The 20,115-nt window shown below is 36.6% G+C and overlaps 1 protein-coding gene across 1 annotated transcript in view; it reads right to left on the reverse strand.

Annotated features, from left to right (window-relative positions):
- ITFG1 (integrin alpha FG-GAP repeat containing 1) overlaps positions 1 to 20,115 on the reverse strand; it is a 266,570-nt gene that overhangs the window by 227,630 nt on the left and 18,825 nt on the right. The window contains exon 6 of the mRNA XM_070613598.1: positions 13,305 to 13,399. Coding sequence (XP_070469699.1) covers positions 13,305 to 13,399 — 95 coding nt within the window. The remainder of the gene's footprint in view (positions 1 to 13,304; positions 13,400 to 20,115) is intronic.

Genomic DNA, 20,115 nt, shown 5'->3' on the forward strand with positions numbered 1-20,115 from the left:
TCTGATGTCAAAAAACTTGACTATTCAGTAGATATCCACCAAGTCCCCATTTGTTGCCAGCACTGCTCTAGGCACTGGAGAAATGACACAGAACAGAACAAAAATCCCTGTTCCCATGGAGTTTCTGTTATAGTAAGAGAAGCTATAATAAAAATAATAAGTATACAGTATTTCAGCAAGTTAAAGGGCCTTGGAGAAAAACTTAAGCAGAGCAAGGGCAAAGGGAAGTGCTAGAGAGTGGCAATTTTGAATACAGCAGGCATCAATGAGAAATAAGATGAAATTTGAGGTTAGATGTGAAGGAAGTGAAAATATTTAGAGAAATAACTTGAAAGAGGTGATATGGTTATCTGGAGGAATAATATTCCAGGCAGAGAAAATAGTTACTTGACCCAAACTCTGAGATTGGACCTTGCTTTGTAGTGTTTAAGGAACAACAAGGAAGTCAGTGTGGCTGGTGCAAAACATCAAGTGGGAAAATCGAATAGAAAGTCAGAGAGGTAATGGTGGGCCAAAGTATGCAGGGCCTGGGAGGCCATTTTACAGACTTTGGCTAGTTTTCTAAACATAAAAAAGAAGCCCCTGGAAAACTCTGAGAAGAGTGACATGACCTGATTTACACTGTCAGAGGATCACAGCAGCTCAGGTGTTGAAACAGACCATAGGGGAACAAGAGCAAAAGCAGAGAACGGTAACTGGAATAATTCAGGTGAGAAATGACGTTGTCTTAGACCAGGACGGTTACAGTGGAGGTGGTGAAAAGTAGTCAGGCTGTGGATACAGTTTGAAAGCAATGAATAGTATTTCCTGACAGACTTGATGTTAGGTATGATAGAAAGAGGTGGCAAGGATGACTCCAACATTTGACAGAGGAATTGGAAGGATGGGACTGCCATTTAGGGAGACGGGAAGACTATGGGTTAAGGAGATTTGAAGGAAAAGATCAAGGATGCAGTTTGGGAAACATGGTCTGAAATGTCTTATCAGACACAGACAGAGATGTCGAGATGGCTGGTAGGCAGCTGAATATGTGACTTTGGAACTCGAAGGGAGGTCCAGCCTGGAGATATATAAATTTGGGGGTCTTTGGCATGTAGATGATGCTTAAAGCCATGAGAGGACAGGAGTGTAAGGAAAGAAAGAGAAGAATCTTCTATAGCTCCATCCAAATGCACTACAAATGATACTCTTGAGTATTAATGTACACCTGGTTCTGAAATTCTGCTGCATTTTAAAACATTTAAGATATGAACCAGTGTATTTAAAAATCAAGCTTAAACTTCTAAATATAGCATAAATAGAGTGATGTCTTGGTATAATGACATCCTTGAGATTCATGCTACTGTAACTCTTGAGTCTATCTTGCTTTTCATTTTTGAACACTTGGTTTTTAACATAATGCCTTGCAGAGGAGAGGCTTAGTAAATAATTACTGAAATTGATGAATGAGTGGAGAGGCATTTGTGATATTAAAGAAATTTTCAGGTTATCTTGAAATGTAAATCAAAACCACAATGAGATATCACCTCACCTCTGTTAGAATGGCTAGCATCAAAAAGACAAGAGATAACAGATGATGGCAGGGATGTAGAGAAAAGGGAATCCTTGGGTACTGTTGATGAGATCGTAAATTGGTACAACCACTATGGAAAAGAATATAAAGGTTCCTCAAAAAATTTTAAAAAAGTACTACTATATGACCCAGCAATTCCACTTCTGAGAATATATCCTAAAGAAATGAAAACACTATGTTCAGGAGATATTTGCGCCCCCATGTTCACTGTAGCATTATTTGCAATAGCCAAGACATGGAAACAATCAAAGTGTCTGTCGATAGATAAATGGATAAAGAAGATGTGGTACATATATATGTATATACACAATGTAATATTATTCAGCTTTAAAAAACAAGGAAATCCTGCCACTTGTAACAACACAGATGGACGTTGAGGGCATTATGCTAAGTGAAATATGTCAGAGAAAGACCAATATTGTATGATCTTACTTATATATGGAATCTAAAAAAAAAAAAAAAGAAAAACCAACAACAAAAGCAACCAAATTTATAGAAAAAGATCAGATTTGTGGTTACCAGAGGTGGGGGGTAGGGGAAGGGGGAATTAGATGAAGCTGGTCAAAAAGTACAAACTTCCAGTTATAAGATAAATAAATAGTAGGGATGTAACGTACAATATGATGACTATAGTTAAGACAGCTGTATGATATATATGAAAGTTGTTAAAAGAGTAAATCCTAAGAGTTCTCATCACAAGGAAAAAAATATTTTGTGTGTGTGTGTTTTTGTTTTGTTTTTCTATATTTATAGGAGATGATGGATGTTAACCTATCAGGGTAATCGTTTCATGATATTTGTCAGTCAAGTCATTATGCTGGACACCCTAAACTTACACAGGGCTGTATGTCAGTTACATCTCAATAAAACGAGAAATAAAGGACAGACATTTTCAGGTCATGTTTCCCTCGCCATCCCAATGTCATAACACATGCCCCTGAAATGCCTAACAAGCTCTATCCACCATGTTCAGTGAAGAGACTAGGGAGGCATTCTCAGTGTGAACTTTCAAGTTCTAAAAGTAAAATACATAGCTAATGGCCATGTAAAGTGATAGCCTTCCAGTTATGTAATAAGCAGACAAGTGACCTCACAAAGAAAATGGTAAAGGGTCCCTGGAGTCAAGGGCTATATGTTTTATACCACCTCACCAATAGACCAGCCTCTAAGTTTGCTCATTTGGTTGCCTTTCAGGTCTAGATGCCAGAACCATGACAACTATGTGGCAGGAACAAGAAAGGGGTGGTGGGGTGGTGAGGGCGGTGCTTACAGAGATTGTTATAGTCTATCTGACTTGTGTCACTGCAGAGATCTTATCTTTGCTTGATCAATCTATGTATGTATCAAGGCTACTGTACTGCTCTTTCTCATGACTTTGCACAGTGACCAGAGCCAATCAGAGGCATCCATTTGCCTAGGGCAGCAGTTTGCAAGCTTTTTGGTCTCAGGATTTCTTTACAGTTTTAAAAATTACTGAGGACTTCAAAGAGCTTTTGTTTATATGAGCAATATCTACTGATATAATACTGATATAATTTATTATATTAAAAATTAAAGCTGGTTTTTAAAACACGAGAATACATAAGCACAGACATAAGATACCAGAGCAGTGCAGTTATTACATATTTTAAAGTTTCTGAAAAACTCCACTGTATACTTGTGAGAGAAGGAGAGCAAAGAGAACGACAGTGAAGAGAACGCGAGAGAATAAGAGTGAAGAGGGCAAATAATGTCTTACGATTTTTACGAAAATTATTTTGATCTCATGGACCCTCCAAAAGGGTCTTTGGGATCCCCCAGGAATCCCACACCACACTTTCAGAACTGTTAGCCTATGGGAAGATTAGGATTATTATAGCAGGACTGAAAAAAAGAGTCAATATTCAGCTTTTGGCTTCCAAAATAGCAGTTTTTGAGTTTCTACTCAGAAAAAAGTATTGAAAGTCAGGCTTTATTGAGAATGAGAAAAGATTCCTAAATCCCCAGAATTTTATTTACAAACAAAAAGCAAAATCTTGGGATCTGAACAAATTTTACTTTAAGTCACAGGGAGAAAGAGTTCAAGTCTGGATGTCAGCTACCTATGGAGGCAATGAGAAGGCTTAGTGCAAAGAGGAGGAGTTGCAGATTATTAGAAGATGGAAGTGGTTCAAGTCCAGTTTCCCCAAGCATCCTTCCCGGTCTCAGTCTCAGGGTTCAACCTGGAAGGGGGTAACACTGAGAATACAGAAGCTGGGGAAGTAAAGGGAAACATGGCACAAAGAGCCTGGCTTCCCGTTGGAACTTAAGGCAGAGCCTATCTTTTGAGATGATAGCTACATACAAGGGTTATCCTTAGTGACACACACATAAGACAGTGCAGATCGTCTAACCCAGTATTCTTAAACTTCCCTTGAGCTTTACACGTAGAGAAGGAACTGAAGATCCTCTGTGGTAAACATAAAAGGTAGCCAAGTTGAAGGCCAATGGACCTTCCATGAGCTGCTACGGTACAAGGCAAATGAACCCCATGGTAGAGGATGGGCGATGGACAGTCCAAGTCAGACGGTTGGATGGAGGAGGTGGAGCTTCAGAAGAATCCATCAGAACGGGAGATTCAAGGCAGGATCAAGTCAGACAGGGCAGACCATGAGGCTCTGACTGAGCCAGGAAGAGAGACCAGGAAGTCTCCAGCTGCCAACTTCAGCAGCAAATGCCGGCAGAGGACATAGGACACAAGGGTCATCAATGTGGTGGCACAAGGATCTCAGGGCAGATACAAAGAACTCCTTCCAATCGTTTGAGGACATATAAGCCTATCCTTAGGCTCAGCCAGTTACCATTTTTGCTAGAAGAAGCAGAAACGACACAAGATCCACAAAAACTGAAAATTTAACCAACAAATTATAATCTTAAAGAGACCAAGATAATTTTAATTGAGAAGTTTAAATTCCCTTTCTCCCATACCTACCCAAGGCACAGAGCTTTGATTTTAGAAAATAAAGAGGCTACTTTTGCTGTGTATATCTATGTTGTAATTTATTAAAATTTTAAATCCACTATTTATGATATTAAAGTGAGTCTGGTTTTATTATAATAAATCTCTTGTTTAAATGACCCATGACTGGGAGAGTTCCTTTTATTTATGGTAAACCTTTCCTGCTTATAGCAGGAAAAGGTGACCCAAATGCTCTATAAAAGAAGACACAGGTAAACAATAAGGGTAGGAATTAACTCCTCAATAGCATGGCAGGAATTATAAGGACGTCTGTGCTGCTGAATAAGGACTCTTCAGGGGCCATCAATACAGGCAGATGTATATCTAAAGGTATAACAAAAATATCAACAAGAGGGGCTGGCCAGGTGGTATAGTGGTTAAATTCACACGCTCCACTTTGGCAGCCCGGAGTTTGCAGGTTCAGATCCTGTGTGTGGACCTACACACCACTCATCAACCATGCTGTGGTGGTGTCCCACATACAAAATAGAGGAAGACTGGCGCAGATGTTACCTCAGGGCCAATCTTCCTCACCAAAAAAACCAAAAAAACCCCCCCAAAAAATCAACAGGAAACTGAATCAAAGATTTAAATACAAAATCATAAAAGCATAAAAACATTTTAAAAACTCGTTTGTTTAAAAAAATTTTACATACAAATGGCATTTTCCAAGCAAGACACAAAACAGATACCATGAAAGAAAAATTTGACTAGTAAATATTTAACAATTCTCTATGACCCCCCCTCCTCAAATACAATATACAAAATAAAAAGTTATACAAGAAGCTGGAGATAGTATAGCATGTATCACAAAGTAAGATAATTTCCTTAAGGTACAAGGAACTTTCATAAATTTTAAAATAAGACATAGAAAAACTCTAACAGAAAAAATGGCAAAGTATATGAACACACAATTCCAAAAAAAAAAGAATTATAAATGGCTAATAATTATATGAAAAGCTGTTTAACATTAATAAAGACCTCAAGAAATGCAAATCATAACAAAATATGAATTTTTACCTGACTTGCAAAAATGTGAACAATTTAAAATATGAAATGTTTAATCTAATTTTTCTACATTCCTGAAATAACCCATAATTAATAAATATACATTTTACAAAACAAAGGATAGAAAATATTCAATATTGGGAAGAACAAGCACTTCCATAATACCTTTTGTGGGAACATAAATCACTATAGCCTCTGAAGGGAAATTGCAATATTTATTAGAATTAAAAATAAAAGTTTTCTTTGTTTATTCTAGTTTATTCTTTGTTCTCTTCAGTATATTTGAAATATTCTATGATTAAAAATATTTAAGGGAAAGAAATGCACATGCACAACCTTAATTAAAGCGCTGGAAATATCAAATACCCCCATGTTTGCACAGAACACAGAGATGTACGTGCAAAAATGTCTAATGGAGCACTGTTGCAAACAGAAAAGAGCGGCATACAAGTGTCCATTGAGATGAATATTTAATCAAATTATAGTATATATATTGGAATACCACGAATGTATTAAAAGCCTGAGGTAGATCTACACGTGCTGATACGCCAACACACCTGAATTAAGACAGAGTCACACTTACAGTCTCCTTATCCACTGCAAGACCTCCAGCGAACACCTGAAACTGTGTACAGCACAAAATCCTATATACATTATGTTTTTTCCTATATATACACAGCTATGATAAAGTTTAATTTATAAATTAGGTGCAGTAAGAGATTAACAATAATAAAACAGAATAGTTATAATAATATACTGTAATAAGTTACATGAATGTAGTCTCTCTCTCTCTCTCAAAGTATCTTCCTGTACTGTCCTCACCCTTCTTGTGATGTGGAATGAAACAATGCCTACGTGATGAGATGAAGTGAGGTCAATGACATAAGTACCGTGACATAGTGTTATTTTTGGACTGTGGTTGACTACAGTAAGTAAAACTGTGGAAAGCAAAACTGTGCATAGGGAGGACTACTGTATATACAAAACCTTCTTCCATTTGGGTGAAAAAGGAAAGTGTGTATGTATCTGTACAAAACATTTCAGGATGGGCACAGAAGAAACTGAAAATAGTGGTTGCCTCTGCTTTATAAACTTTTGAACTGTTTGAGCTTCTTACTAGAATCATGTTACTTTTAAATAATTTTTTTAAAAGGGATACAAATACACACATGAGTAAACAATCAAACAAAAGAAAATAAGATAAATAATGAGTTCACAGTCCTCTGTCTTATCACTCCAAGCTCACTTTTTCTGAGCTCAGCCATTTCCACGGCCTCTACAATGCAGAAGAATCCCAAAACCAAGGCTTTGACCTTGACTTGTTTGCTGAAGCTCTAGGGCAAAATTGACAATGGTTGCCTGTATGTATCTCCCACCCATTGCCTCAAAAGCATTTTTGTCTAAAGTCAAATTCTCCGAAATCAAATGCTCTTCCTAAATTCTCTACTTTGGCTTAGAGTTCTGTTATTCTGTCAACCATGGGACTTTCACACCACTGGCAATTCTAACTCATGAATGCTACAGCTTTCTAAATAGTCTTCAAGGGTTCCAGTTCAGTACTCCAAAACATTCTGCATATTAATCTTAACACATTACTCTGATAATCTCATTTTCTTCAATAATCCATGTTAAGAAAATAAAGTCTAGCTTTTAGTCTCATGGCCCACCCCGCCATGCACAGCAGAAATGGCTATTGATCACCTAGAGTGGACTCTGTTACAGTCATTTATTCCTAAAGAAGAAAATCAATTTTACCATCTGTTTACCATCTGCTCACCTCATTTGATAACTAAAGAAAAGGAATCTGCCTTCAAAAATAAAGAAAAATATCAGAATCCAGGTCCTTGTTATAAAATGAAACCTGTATCAAAAGTCCAGTTGAGAAAGAAGATAATTTACAGGCGAATGACTGAGGACACATGGACCATTCTTCTCTCTTGACCTTCCAAGGCTGGTCCTTGGTCTAGGCTATAACATGGATTGCTACTGACTTGGTTTTCCTGCAGAACTGCTTTCATTGAGTTGGTTTTTCGTGTTATGTTTTTAATTTTCATTTAGTTTCATGTTGTTTTTTAAGCTTTCACTCTGTAAGAGACAGCCTTAATTAACTGACAACTGTCTGCTACACATAAGGGAAAACAGAAAAGGTCAACTCACCTATGAAAAGGAAAAATTCTATTTCAGTAATCTGAGAAATGCATATTAAAATCATAATGAAATATGTTTTTCACCCATCAAAATAACAATGACTTAAAAAAAGGTAATACTCAAGAGTGGCAAAGGCTGGGGAAATAAGCACGCTCGTGGCCTTTCTGGAGGGTAACGTGGCAATGTTTCACCTCCTTAAAACCAGTTTTGTTTTTTTTTTGTGAGGAAGATTTGCCGTGAGCTAACATCTGTGCCAATCTTTTTCTATATCTTTTTCTATGTGGGATGCCTCCACAGCATGGCTGATGAGTGGAGTAGGTCCACACCCAGGATCTGAACCCACGAACCTGAACCTGGGCTGCCTGAGCAGAGTGCGCGGAGCTTTAACTACTCAGCCACGGGGCCGGACCCTCCTTAAAACCAGTTATTTTACTTCCAGGAACTCTCCTTGAGGAACTTATGAGAGTCACATACAAAATAAGGCATATAAAAGATGGACTGGCAGGGGATGTTAGCTCAGGGCTAATCTTTCTGAAAAAAAAAAAAAAAAAAGAGAATTTCTTGTAGAGCTTATTGTTTGGAAAACTTTTTACTTTCTAAGGCATGAGATACTATGAACAATGAGAAGCAGAGAAGTTACTAGTTTTTCATTTGGCCAAACGCTCAGCTCAGCTGTGCAGGACTCTGCAGTCCCAAGAATGTGAGTCTGCCTCCTCCTCCGCCCTCCCTCGTGATCATACAGCAGTGTGTAACTCATGCGCACTCATTTCATTCCGCTACACATCACGGCTGGACTTGTACACCTCTCCCAGTAAACTAAATGCTCTTGTAATGGCTGAAAGCACTTCTTGTCATCTTTGTGCTTCACATAATAGAGTAGAGGGCTTTGCACAGAGTAGGTACTCACTGTGTGTGGAAATGACTTCAAAAGCAGAGAGAGCATTTTGATTAAAAATAATAACAATTACAATTTCTAATATTTCCTCCAAGTATTTTAAGTTATTTTCCAAAACATTACTCATCAAAGAGAATTACTTTACATTTTATACAACAGATGGTTTACCTACCTCAAAATGACAACTCCTATGAAAAAATGGCTCTGATTTGTTTCATCACAAAACTTTTAAGGTAGATTTTGCCAACTATAAAACCATACCCCCAAATTCTTAAAACATTATGTAAATGCAAAGTCAGTGTTGTTTAAGGAAGTCTAATACTGAACTAATAGAAACTAAGTTTCTAAAACCTCATAAGATAGGAATTTCCTCAGATAGGAATTGTAAAAAATAATTCTGTGTGTGTGTCCATATATATGGAATGAGATAACAGAAAATGAGCCTAGGACTATAGAATTTCCTTATCTTGAAAAACAAACTTTTAAGACAACTTCAATGGCAATGTCCTCAAAACCTTATTATTTTGTTTTCACGTGATTTAGCATACCAGGTAAGCCACATTAAAAATAACCTCTTTTCTCTCTTTAAACTCTCTCTTCTGTTTCCAACATGAACAAATACTCAGGAACCTTAACTCTTAGAACCATAAAAATCTTACTGGACAAGGGGCTGGCCCCGTGGCCGAGTGGTTAAGTTGCCGCGCTCCACTGCAGGCGGCCCAGCGTTTCGTTGGTTCGAATCCTGGGCGCGGACACGGCACTGCTCATCAAAGTCACGCTGAGGCAGCGTCCCACATGCCACAACTAGAAGGACCCACAACGAAGAATATACAACTATGTACTGGGGGCTTTGGGGAGAAAAAAGGAAATAAAATAAAATCTTAAAAAAAAAAATCTTATTGGACAAAAGGCACCATTTGTGGTTTTGTTTTAAATCAGTAAAATCTGAAGTAAACTTGAGCACTAAAATCTTCTTAACTTTGCAAATTCTATCTAAATAAAGAAAATGCTCTGGTGAAATCCATAATCATCCAGAATTAATAAAATGCTTAAACTATACAGTATTATTTGTTACCTGTTTTTCAAATAAAGTTTAGATGTGTAATCATGGAATACTTGTAAAGGAAGGAAGTTTGACTACTGTTAGCAGCCACCAGGCATGCTTTACTCATCTGCAATTAATACACTGTATAAAATTGTAACTGCAAAAGCAGATTAGAAGTGTTTGAAAACTTGTAAAAAATGGGAGGAATAGGAAAAAGAAAAAAAGACATGAAAACTAGAAAATAAAATGATCACTGCTCACAGACGATATGATTTGATATGCAGAAAACCCTAAAGACTCCACAAAAAACTATTAGAACTAACAAATGAACTCAGCAAAATAGCAGGATACAAAACCAACATGCAAAACTCAGTTGCGTTTCTATACATTAACAATGAACAATCCAAAAAGGAAATTAAGAAAACTGTTTCATTTACAATAGAATCAAAAAGAATAAAATACTTAGAAATTAACTTAACCAAAGAGGTGAAAAACGTGTGCAGTGAAAACCACAAAACAGTGCTGAAAAAAATCATTACGAAGACATAAACAAATGGAAACACACTCCTTGTTCACAGATTGGAAGTTGATATTGTTAAGAAAGCAGTACTACCCAAAGTGACCGACAGATTCAGAACAACCCTTATCACAAATCTCAATGGGAATTTTTGCAGCAATAGAAAAACCTGTCCTAAAATTCACATGGAATCTCAAGTGATCCCCAAAAGCCAAAACAACCTTGAAAAAGAACAATGTTGGAGGATTCATAACTCCTGATTTCAAAACTTAGTACAAAGTTACAGTAATCAAAACAGTGTGGTACTAGCATAAAAACAGACATATAGATCAGTGGAACAGAACAAGAGCCCAGAAATAAGCCCTTGTATATATGGTCAAATGATTTTCGGCAAGGGTGCTGAGACCATTCAATGGGGAAAGGACAAGTCTTTTCAACAAAAGGAAAACTGGATATCTATGCAAAAGAATGAAGTTGGACCCTTATCTAACACTGTATATAAAAATTAACTAAAAATGGATCAAGCCCTAAATGTGAAGAATAAAATTCCTATAAAAAATATAGAGCAAAAGCATCATTACATTGGATTTGGCAGTGATATCTTGGATAGGATACCCAAGGCACAGGCAACAAGGAAACAACAGACAAACCGGACTTTATGAAATTAAAAAAATTTTTACATCTAAAGGCACAATCAGTAGAGTAAAAAGACATCCCACAGAATGACAGAAAGTATTTGCAAGACCTATACCTGATAAGGGAGTAACATTCTTAATAAAGAACAACTAAAACTCAACAACACACACAAAAAATCCAATTAAAAAATGGGCAAAGGACTTGACTAGACATTTCTCCAAAAAAGATAAGCAAATGGCCAATATGCACATGAATAGACGCTCAACATCACTAAACAGAAGGGAAAAGCAAATCAAAACTACGAGATACCACCTTATACACATCAGAATGGCTGCCATGAAAAAAATGGAAAATAACAAATGTTGGCAAGTATGCGGAGAAACTAGAACCCCGGTGCACAGTTGGTGGGAATGTAAAATGGTAAAGCTGCTGTGATTGTGGTTCCTCAAAAAATTAAAAAGAGAATTACCATACGATCCAGCAATTCCACTTCTGGGTATATACTGAAAACAACTGAAAGCAGGGTCTCCGAGAGACATTTTACACCCATGTTCACGGCAGCGTTATTCACAAGAGGTAAAATGTGGAAGCAACCCAGTGCCCATCAACGGATGAATGGAGAAGCAAAATGTGCCACATATACTACGGAATATTATTCAGCTTTAAAATGGAAGGAAATTTTGATACATACTACAACATGGATGAACTTTGAGGACATTATGCTAAGTGAAATAAGCCAGTCACAAATAACAAATACTGGATGATTTCACTTATTTGAAGTATTTAGAGCAGTCAAAATCGGAGAGAGAAAGTAGAACAGTGGTTAGCAGTGGCTGCGGGAAAGGGGAGAATGAGGAGTTACTGTTTAATACGTGTAGGGTGTCAGTTTCACAAGCTGAAGTGTTAGACAGTAGGTCAACATTATGAATGTATTTAATACTACTGAACTGTATACTGAAAAATCGTTAAGATGGTAAATTTTGCTATGTATATTTTACCACATTAAAAGAAATTGGGGAAAAAACTGGGGAAAAGGAGGGGAAAGAAATAAAGCATTTAACCTCCCTGTTTCAACTGTATTTTAGGTGACTAAAGAGATAATGATATAAGTCCATTTGTCCGTGTCCTGTTCCCCACCCCATGCCCTCCCCAACGCCCCCTGTAGACTCCCTCTGAGCTGGCATCCGTTCCAATCCTCCTCTATTTTCCGTATGTGGGACACCTCCACAGTGTAGCTGGTGAGTGGAGCAGGCCCGCACCTGGGATCGGAATGCGCAAACCCGGGCTGCCGAAGCCGAGCATGAGGAACTTTAACCGCTCAGCCATGGGGCCGGGCCCCCTATTTTTTTTTTTTTAATAGAAAATTGCAGCTAATAACATACACAGAGGACTGAGAGATTTAGCATGCCACAATTTTGTAACTCCTGTTGTAACTCCTACTGAAATAACTCCTTTTGAAATGATCTTACAATGCTCATTAATAGTTGCCAAAACGATTAGGAGAGCATTATAACGAATGGTCCACGGTGAGGAAAACTGAAGTCTGATCAGACTTAACATCACAAAAGAGAGAACCTAAATCATGTGTCTCATAATTGGCTGAAACAAGCAGCAACATCTAGGAAGTATTTTTGACCAAGAAAAAAAAAAAAAGAGTCTGATTCTGATCAAGGCTCCAAATTTAACTCCTGGTTTAGAGGAAATTCAGGGGACAGTGTTACATGTTAACACCGCAGGGATGGATCAGCAAAATCCAGACTGAGAAATTCTACCACACAGATAATGTTTTTTCCATGTACGTACCTTGTTTAGTTCCTGATTTGATAAAAACACTGGGGCATTCTCAATAGTAAATAAATGTTTGATGATATTAAGGAGTTATTGTTAAATTTTTTTAGTTTTGAAAATGATCTTGTGATTGTTAAAAATAAAAAAGTCCTTATCATTTAGAGATATAGATTGAAATATTTACTAATGAAATGACACTATGTTTGGGATTTCCTTTGAAATTATCTGGGGTGGGAGCGGCTTGTGGGTGGCTGTACAGATGAAATGAGATTGGCCATTTACTGATAATTGTTGAAGCTAGGTGATGATCAAAAGTGCATATATCACACTATTCTGTCCAGTTTTCTATGTTTAAAATTTTCCATATTAAAAAGTTTTAAAAAGCCTTTGAAATATTTTAATACATAGCCAAATATTTTTCTTATAATTAAGTTTATCACATTAGTCAAAAATTTTTAAATGGAAAGAGAAAGAAACATCAGGCAACATGTGTCTAAATTACCGTAAATTCACAATAAGTGGAGAATCCAAAAACCACAACTAAAGACTTATTTTTTATATCCAGTATTTTTTATATGTATCCAATATCACCGACTTCCTTATAACCCTTTAGTTTTAACATTCAATTCAATAGCAAATGACTACTAAGAAATCAAATCAAATCAAATCTCATAATTCTTTGGCAGTTTAAAAGAAATATATTTATGTGCAACTCACCTGCTGTAAAATCTTCAGTCAGATCAATAAATGCATGAGAATGCGGAATTCGAGGTTTACTTTTAGTGGTCAATGCAGGATGCCATGACAAATTCCTAAAAAAAAAAAAAAAATCATTTTATTAAGGCAAACATAAAAATGACCATTGTTCTAGAACAGAAAAATCTGTGCATGCAAGGTATTTTTAAAATTCATTTACTTTTACTGAGATATTTCACATACCATAAAGTTCACTCTTTTAGAGTGTATAATTTAGTTGATTTTTAGTACTTTCACAGTGTATAATCATCACCATTATCTAATTCCAAAACACGATGGTCACCTCAAAAAGAAATCCCATAACCATTACTTATTTCTCATTCTCCCTTCCCTGGAGCCCCTGGCAACCACTAATTTGCTTTCCGTCTCTATAGATTTCCCCACTCTGGACATTTCGTGTAAACGCAGTAACATAATATATTGCCTTTTGTGTCTGGTTTCTTTCACCTGGAATAACGTTTTCAGGTTCATCCATGTTGTAGCATGTGTCAGTACTTCAGTCCTTTTAATGGCTGAATAACATTTCATTGTATGACTATACTTTTTGTTTATCTGTTCACCTGTTGATGGACATTTGGCTTGTTTCCAGTCTTGGCTATTATAAGTAACACTACTATGGATATTCATGTACGTGTTTTTTGTGGACATATGTTTTCAATTGTTTTGGGTATACACTGAGGAGTGGAATTGCTGGGTTACATGGCAACCGTATGTTCACTTTTCTGAGGAACTGTCAAACACTTTTCCAAAGTGGATTCACCATCTGACACTCTCATTAGCAACGTAGTACTGTTCCAACACCTCCATTTCTCTGTCAACACTTACTACTGTCCATTTGTTTTATGATAGCTATCCTAAAAAGTATGATAGTATTTCGTGGTTTTGAATTGTATTTTCCTGATGGCTAATGATGTTGAGTAGGTTTTCATGTGCTTATCAGCTACTTATATATCTTCTTTGGAGAAATGTCTATTCAAATCCTTTGCCTATTTTTAAATTGGGTTATTTATTGCTTTATTTTTGAGTTGTAAGAGTTCTTTATATAGATTGAATACTAGATCTTATCTGATATGTGATTTGCCAATGTTTTCTCCTATTCTGTACACTGTCTTTTCACTTCCCTGGTAGTGTCCTGTGATGTACAAAAGTTTTTATTTTTGATGATCCTGAATCATCTATTTTCTCTTTTGTCACCTGTTCTTTTGGTGTCATATCTAAGAATCCATTTCCAAATCTAAGGGCATGAAGATTTACCCCTATGCTTCCCTCTAAGCTTTATAGTTTTAGCTCTTATATTTATGTCTTTGATTCTTTTCTTTTTCCCTGAGGAAGATTTGTCCTGAGGTAACATTCATTCCAATCTTTCTCTATTTTGTATGTAGGCTGCTGCTACAACATGGCCACCAGCAAGTGCTGTAGGTCCCCGCTGGGAACCGAACCTGGGCTGCCAAAGCAGAGCATGCTGAACCTAACCACTAGGCCATGGGGCTGGCCCCAATACTTTGTTTTAAGTATAAGAAATGATTTAATATTATCACTGATGGTTTTTTCCAAGTCTGTGGAGAATGACAACGATTATCTTCTAGGAATATTAATTCCAAAGTTTTAAGCCATATAATAGAATGAATTTAGATCCCATCTTGCATTGTATACCAAAAATTAACTCAAAACAGATCATAAAGCTAAAACTATAAAACTCTCAGAAGAAAACATAGGGGTAAATCTTCATGACCTTGGATATGCAAATCTTATTTCTGATAAGGGCCTAGCATCCAGACTATATAAAGAACTTCTCCAACTCAACAACAAAAAGACAAACAACTTAATTAAAAAACGGGCAAAGGACTAGACATATCCAAATGGTTACCAAGCACATCAAAAGATGCTAAACGCCACTAGTCATTAAGGAAATGTAAACCAAAAACACAATGAGAAACCACTTCACAACCACAAGAATGGCAATAAGCAAAAGCCAGAAAATAGTATTGGATGGATGTGAAAAACAGAAACTCTTATATATTGCTGCTGGCAATACAAAATGGTGCATCAGTTGTAGAAAACAGTTTGGCAGTTCTTCAAAAAGCTAAACATAGAATTACCATATGACCTTGCATTTCTATACCTAGCTATATAACCAAAATAAGTGAAAACAGGTATTCAAACAATACTTGTACCTGAATGCTCTTAGCAGCACTATTCACAATAGCCACAAAGTAGAAATAATGCAAATATCCATCCACCAAGGGATGAACGGATAAATATCATATATCCATACAATGGAAATATTATTCCGCCAGAAAAAGGACCAAAGTACTGACACATGGTATAAAACGGATAAACCTTTAAAACATTATGCTAGGTGAAAGATGTCAGACATAAAAGGTCGCATCCTGTATTATCCCATTTATATGAAATACCCCTAACAGACAAATCCATAGAGACAGAAAGAAGATTATTGGTTACCAAGGATGGGGTAGGGTAAAGAGACAGTGATTTCTTAATTGGTACAGGGTTTCCTTTTGGAGTGATAAAAAACTATTGCAACTAGATGAAAAGCTATTGGAACTAGGTGACAGGGCTGTACAACACTGTAAATGTACTGAGTATCATTGAACTGTACACTTCATAATGGTTAATTTTATGATACGTAAATTTTATCTCATTAAAAAAATAAATAGTACGAAGTTTTCATATATCCTCATCCAGTTTCCCCTAACGTTAACATCTAAGATAACCAGAGTACAATTATAAATACTAGGAAGGTCACACTGGTTGACTATTATGAACTATAGAAAGAAGAGCAACTTTAAATAAAATCATTCCCCCACAATTCCTCAGGAGTAGAGAACACTCCAGTGTCAAAGGCACTCCCTCCCACTTATTAAGACCCTACTCACATCAGCTTCCTCCTTAAAAGGCCTTTGCTCTTCTCTTACTGTTTTCCTATTAACATTTTTCTTACTGACAGCACTGTGGTTTGCATTAAAGTCACTTGAGGAACTATCTCCGAGAGCGTAAGCTCCTTTAGAGCCCCATGACTCACAGATACTTGTATCTACAATGTCTAACCAGAACCTGGCTCCCAAACACTGGTGGACGTGAATTACAGTCTTGTGAGCAAATACTAGCTGGACTGAGTTATATTCTCAAGCAGAATGTCCTACTCTTCTCTACTTCTGCTTAGAATTTGCTATTTTTTTCATAGTACTATGTTCCAGTCCAATATGAAAGCACAGATATGTCACCTCTGAAGAGCAATTTAAGGCTCATTAAGTCCAGTTTAATTGTGAACGTAGTATCCAATTGACTGGACAGCAAACAAACTTTATTCCTGAATTTGGTTTTGATGTGTTTGGAAAGTGGAGAGAAACGATTAACTAATTTGTTCTTGGCAGTTGGAATCTGAGAAAAGATTAAGCGTTCATCAGGAGAAAATTTTCCCTACACAAAGGGTCCATGTTCTACAAACACTAACTTCTCGATAACCTTTTTCCACACTCTTTCCAGCACTCACTGGGCCTGATCTGTAACCTAAACGAGATCGTAAAAACAAAACCAAGCAGTATTTATACAACCTGATTTTATTATTTTAACCCAAACCCCATAATTTTAGGTCACCACAATAAGATATTAAAATAAATTGAGAAATTGTATTTAGTCTTTGTTGTAAAGTAATCCAACGCCAAGCATTCATGTCATGTTCTTCTCTCATACTATGCAAGGTTAGAAATGCTTAAAATAATTGCAATTAAGTCCAATTTAATAATGGCCGGTTGACTTCTTTTTAAGACAGGCCATTTATTCATCAGTTTTTAAATTCTATGCATTAAAGTATTTTTAATTATTAACAAAATAATCAGACTCACCCTGGAGATTCTATGACAAGTTTAACCCAAAGTCATTTCAGAAGTTTCCTAATGTTCCCAACAAATTTGTAATTACAGGTCAAAAGTGAGTAAAAAAACACAAGCTCTTACAGAGTTCGGCTCAATGAAGTTAATCATGCGGCTGTCTTTAATTACTACCTGAACAGTTATTGATCTCATTCCCTGTAGAATTTTTTTTGGGGGGGCAGATAAGGAAGATTGGCCCTGAGCTAACACCTGTTGCCAATTTTCCTCTTTGTTTTTTTGCTTGAGGAAGATTGTTGTTGAGCTAACACCTGTGCCAATCTTCCTCTATTTTATGTGGGACTCTGCCACAGCGTGGCTTGATGAGTGGTGCTAGGTCCACGCCTGGGATCTGAACCTGCAAATCCCGGTTGCCAAAGCGGAACATATGAAGTTAACTACTATGACACTGGGCTGGCCCCTAGAGTTTTTTTATAGTTTGAAATAAGCTACATCTGGAATTTTGGAAAATCTCCACTAACTTGTGACATTTTATCCTAGGAGCTACTTAACAAGATGCACATTTCAAATGAAGAAATCTAGAATAGTGATAAGGCAGAAGTCATAAAGTGGCAGACCATGGGCCAAATTCATCATAATGATGTGTTTTATTTGACCCACACATTGTTTTGAAAATTCTGAATTCACTGGTAAAACCTAAATAAAAAAATCAGATTTCACATGAAAATCTGGATTTCCAGCTTCTCTTGAAATATCTGAATGTCTGGGAACCAAGTGGCTCTTTTCAGACAGATCTAGTGCCTGCAGGCAGCTGAAGTCCCAGTCTCCCCAACTGCTTCACTCGCTATGGTTTCCTAATGGGCCCCTGCAGACATCTGAGTTTGCAACTCCTAACAGAATATTAACTGTAATCTTGCTTTCTTGAACATTTTAAATCAATGTTCAAGTTCGTCACAGTATTTTAAGTTTTATACTTGTTATCTATAGTCTGCAATTTTACATTAACATCTCTTAAAAGGTAGTTAGCTGATCCTTATAGTTTATTTTACACACAGTGTCTATTTACTATTCTGACGCTTACCGAAGTTGGGTGAAAGAGAGAGCTGTTGTTTCTTTTTGTGATGCATTTTAAGATGGTCGAAAATTGAACATACATACAGTTGTCTATCAGGATTAAATTGTTTAAAAATTCACAGTTGAAAATAAAATTCATTTCTCCTTCTACCTTGAATGTTGCTCTTTGTACGCATCATAGTTTTTCAATAATAAGCAGACAACCATATTTTTCAAGCAAGTATACTCATATAAACAATAATCTTCCCATATACATGCTCAACTCCATTTGAAGGCCAAGGTCACAAATACAAACTGCTCTAGATTACAAAGGAAGACACAGCAGAGGTGAAAAAGTGGGCAATTCTGAGCCATGCTGAGTCTATTTGTTGACATTTCTTGACTTCTGTAGAAAATTCAAATTATTAGCTTTTCCTCCCACAGGAAACATAATTATGTAAAGGTGTTCTAATTTGCGGGCATCATCACCTTAATCTCAAAGAATAGCATTTATCAAAGGATGAATTTAAATGTAATTAATGTCAACTGTAGCTTCTGGTTGCCTATGGTAACTTCTCTTTGAACTGACTGCTAATCCACCCACTTTTCAATGATCAACCTATATTGATTTATCATTATTTAAGATATCCAGGTACAAGCAATTACTAGGAGATGGTCTAGCATGAACATGGGTCTAGCATGCCTTGCCAAGCTGCCTAATTCTTTAATCCAGTGGTCTTCAAACATTTTTGCTTAGATGGGTGCTAAAAGAATTATGAAGAACTATTTATCCCTCAACACATTTAAGTTCATTTCTAAGAAAGTAACCTAAATGTTTTCATCAGCTTAAATAGCCACAAAATATGTAATCTTCAAAGCTATTAGAATTACTGAGATTTTAAAATAAAATGATTACTCTTAAAAAATGTATCCAGTGGAACATAAATACCATAGTGAGTTGTTATCCACCATCATCTGCATACACACAAAAACCACATGAACAAGCTCTTCTTTAATTGTACATCTTTCATCTTTGAACTTGTACTCCTGTTCCATTTTGATACCAGCCCTGATATCAGTTCCCCTACATTAAACCCAGCATATATGGGGTTAAACCTAAAAGCACTCATATGTAAATACATTTCTTTAACCTTTACCCTGAGCTTTACAACTAAATAGAAGATACAAATTGTTAAAGCCCAGGTGGCTGCAGATGGGGCTCACACTAAAGTTTCGACACATCACAGGCCCCTGAAGTCTATCACAGGGAAACTGATGTCCAGAGAATATCAAGAAACTGAAGCTTCCCAGAGTTTCCTGGGACTGGAATCTACTATCCACCAAGGGCAGCCACCTGTGGAATTCCTTATCTCCTCCTTCCTGCAAGCAGCCTCTCAAGGTCAAGTGTAGGCTGGCAGGAAAACACTGGCCAGCAAGGCTACATGCCCCACTCCCCTACCTAAAACCCTAAATAAAAATCCCTGTTTGTAGCTTTCTGGGGAGTTTGGGATTACAGTTTTAGATGCCCATTCTCCTTGCTTAGCATTTTGCAATAAAAAATCCTACTTTTTTCCACTACACCCCATCTCAGAGATTTGCTTGCTGCACAATGGGTGAACGAACCCACTTCAGTTTCGATATCAATTTCCCTTACAGAACTTTATCATGATGTAAAATGTTTTTATATCTGAAGTCTTTTTAGTGATCACTCGATCATATGTCTCCAAAGAAATGTATGACTACAAATTGGTATATAAATTAAAATTGATACTTAAATTGCTTTTGTTTATGTATCCAAGTGTTTAAAAAAATGTTTGAGGTTGGGTTATTTTAACTATTAGTGTACAACTGATGAAAACACATATTAT

Source organism: Equus przewalskii, chromosome 3 (genome assembly GCF_037783145.1).
Source record: "Equus przewalskii isolate Varuska chromosome 3, EquPr2, whole genome shotgun sequence".
Lineage (NCBI taxonomy): Eukaryota > Metazoa > Chordata > Mammalia > Perissodactyla > Equidae > Equus > Equus przewalskii.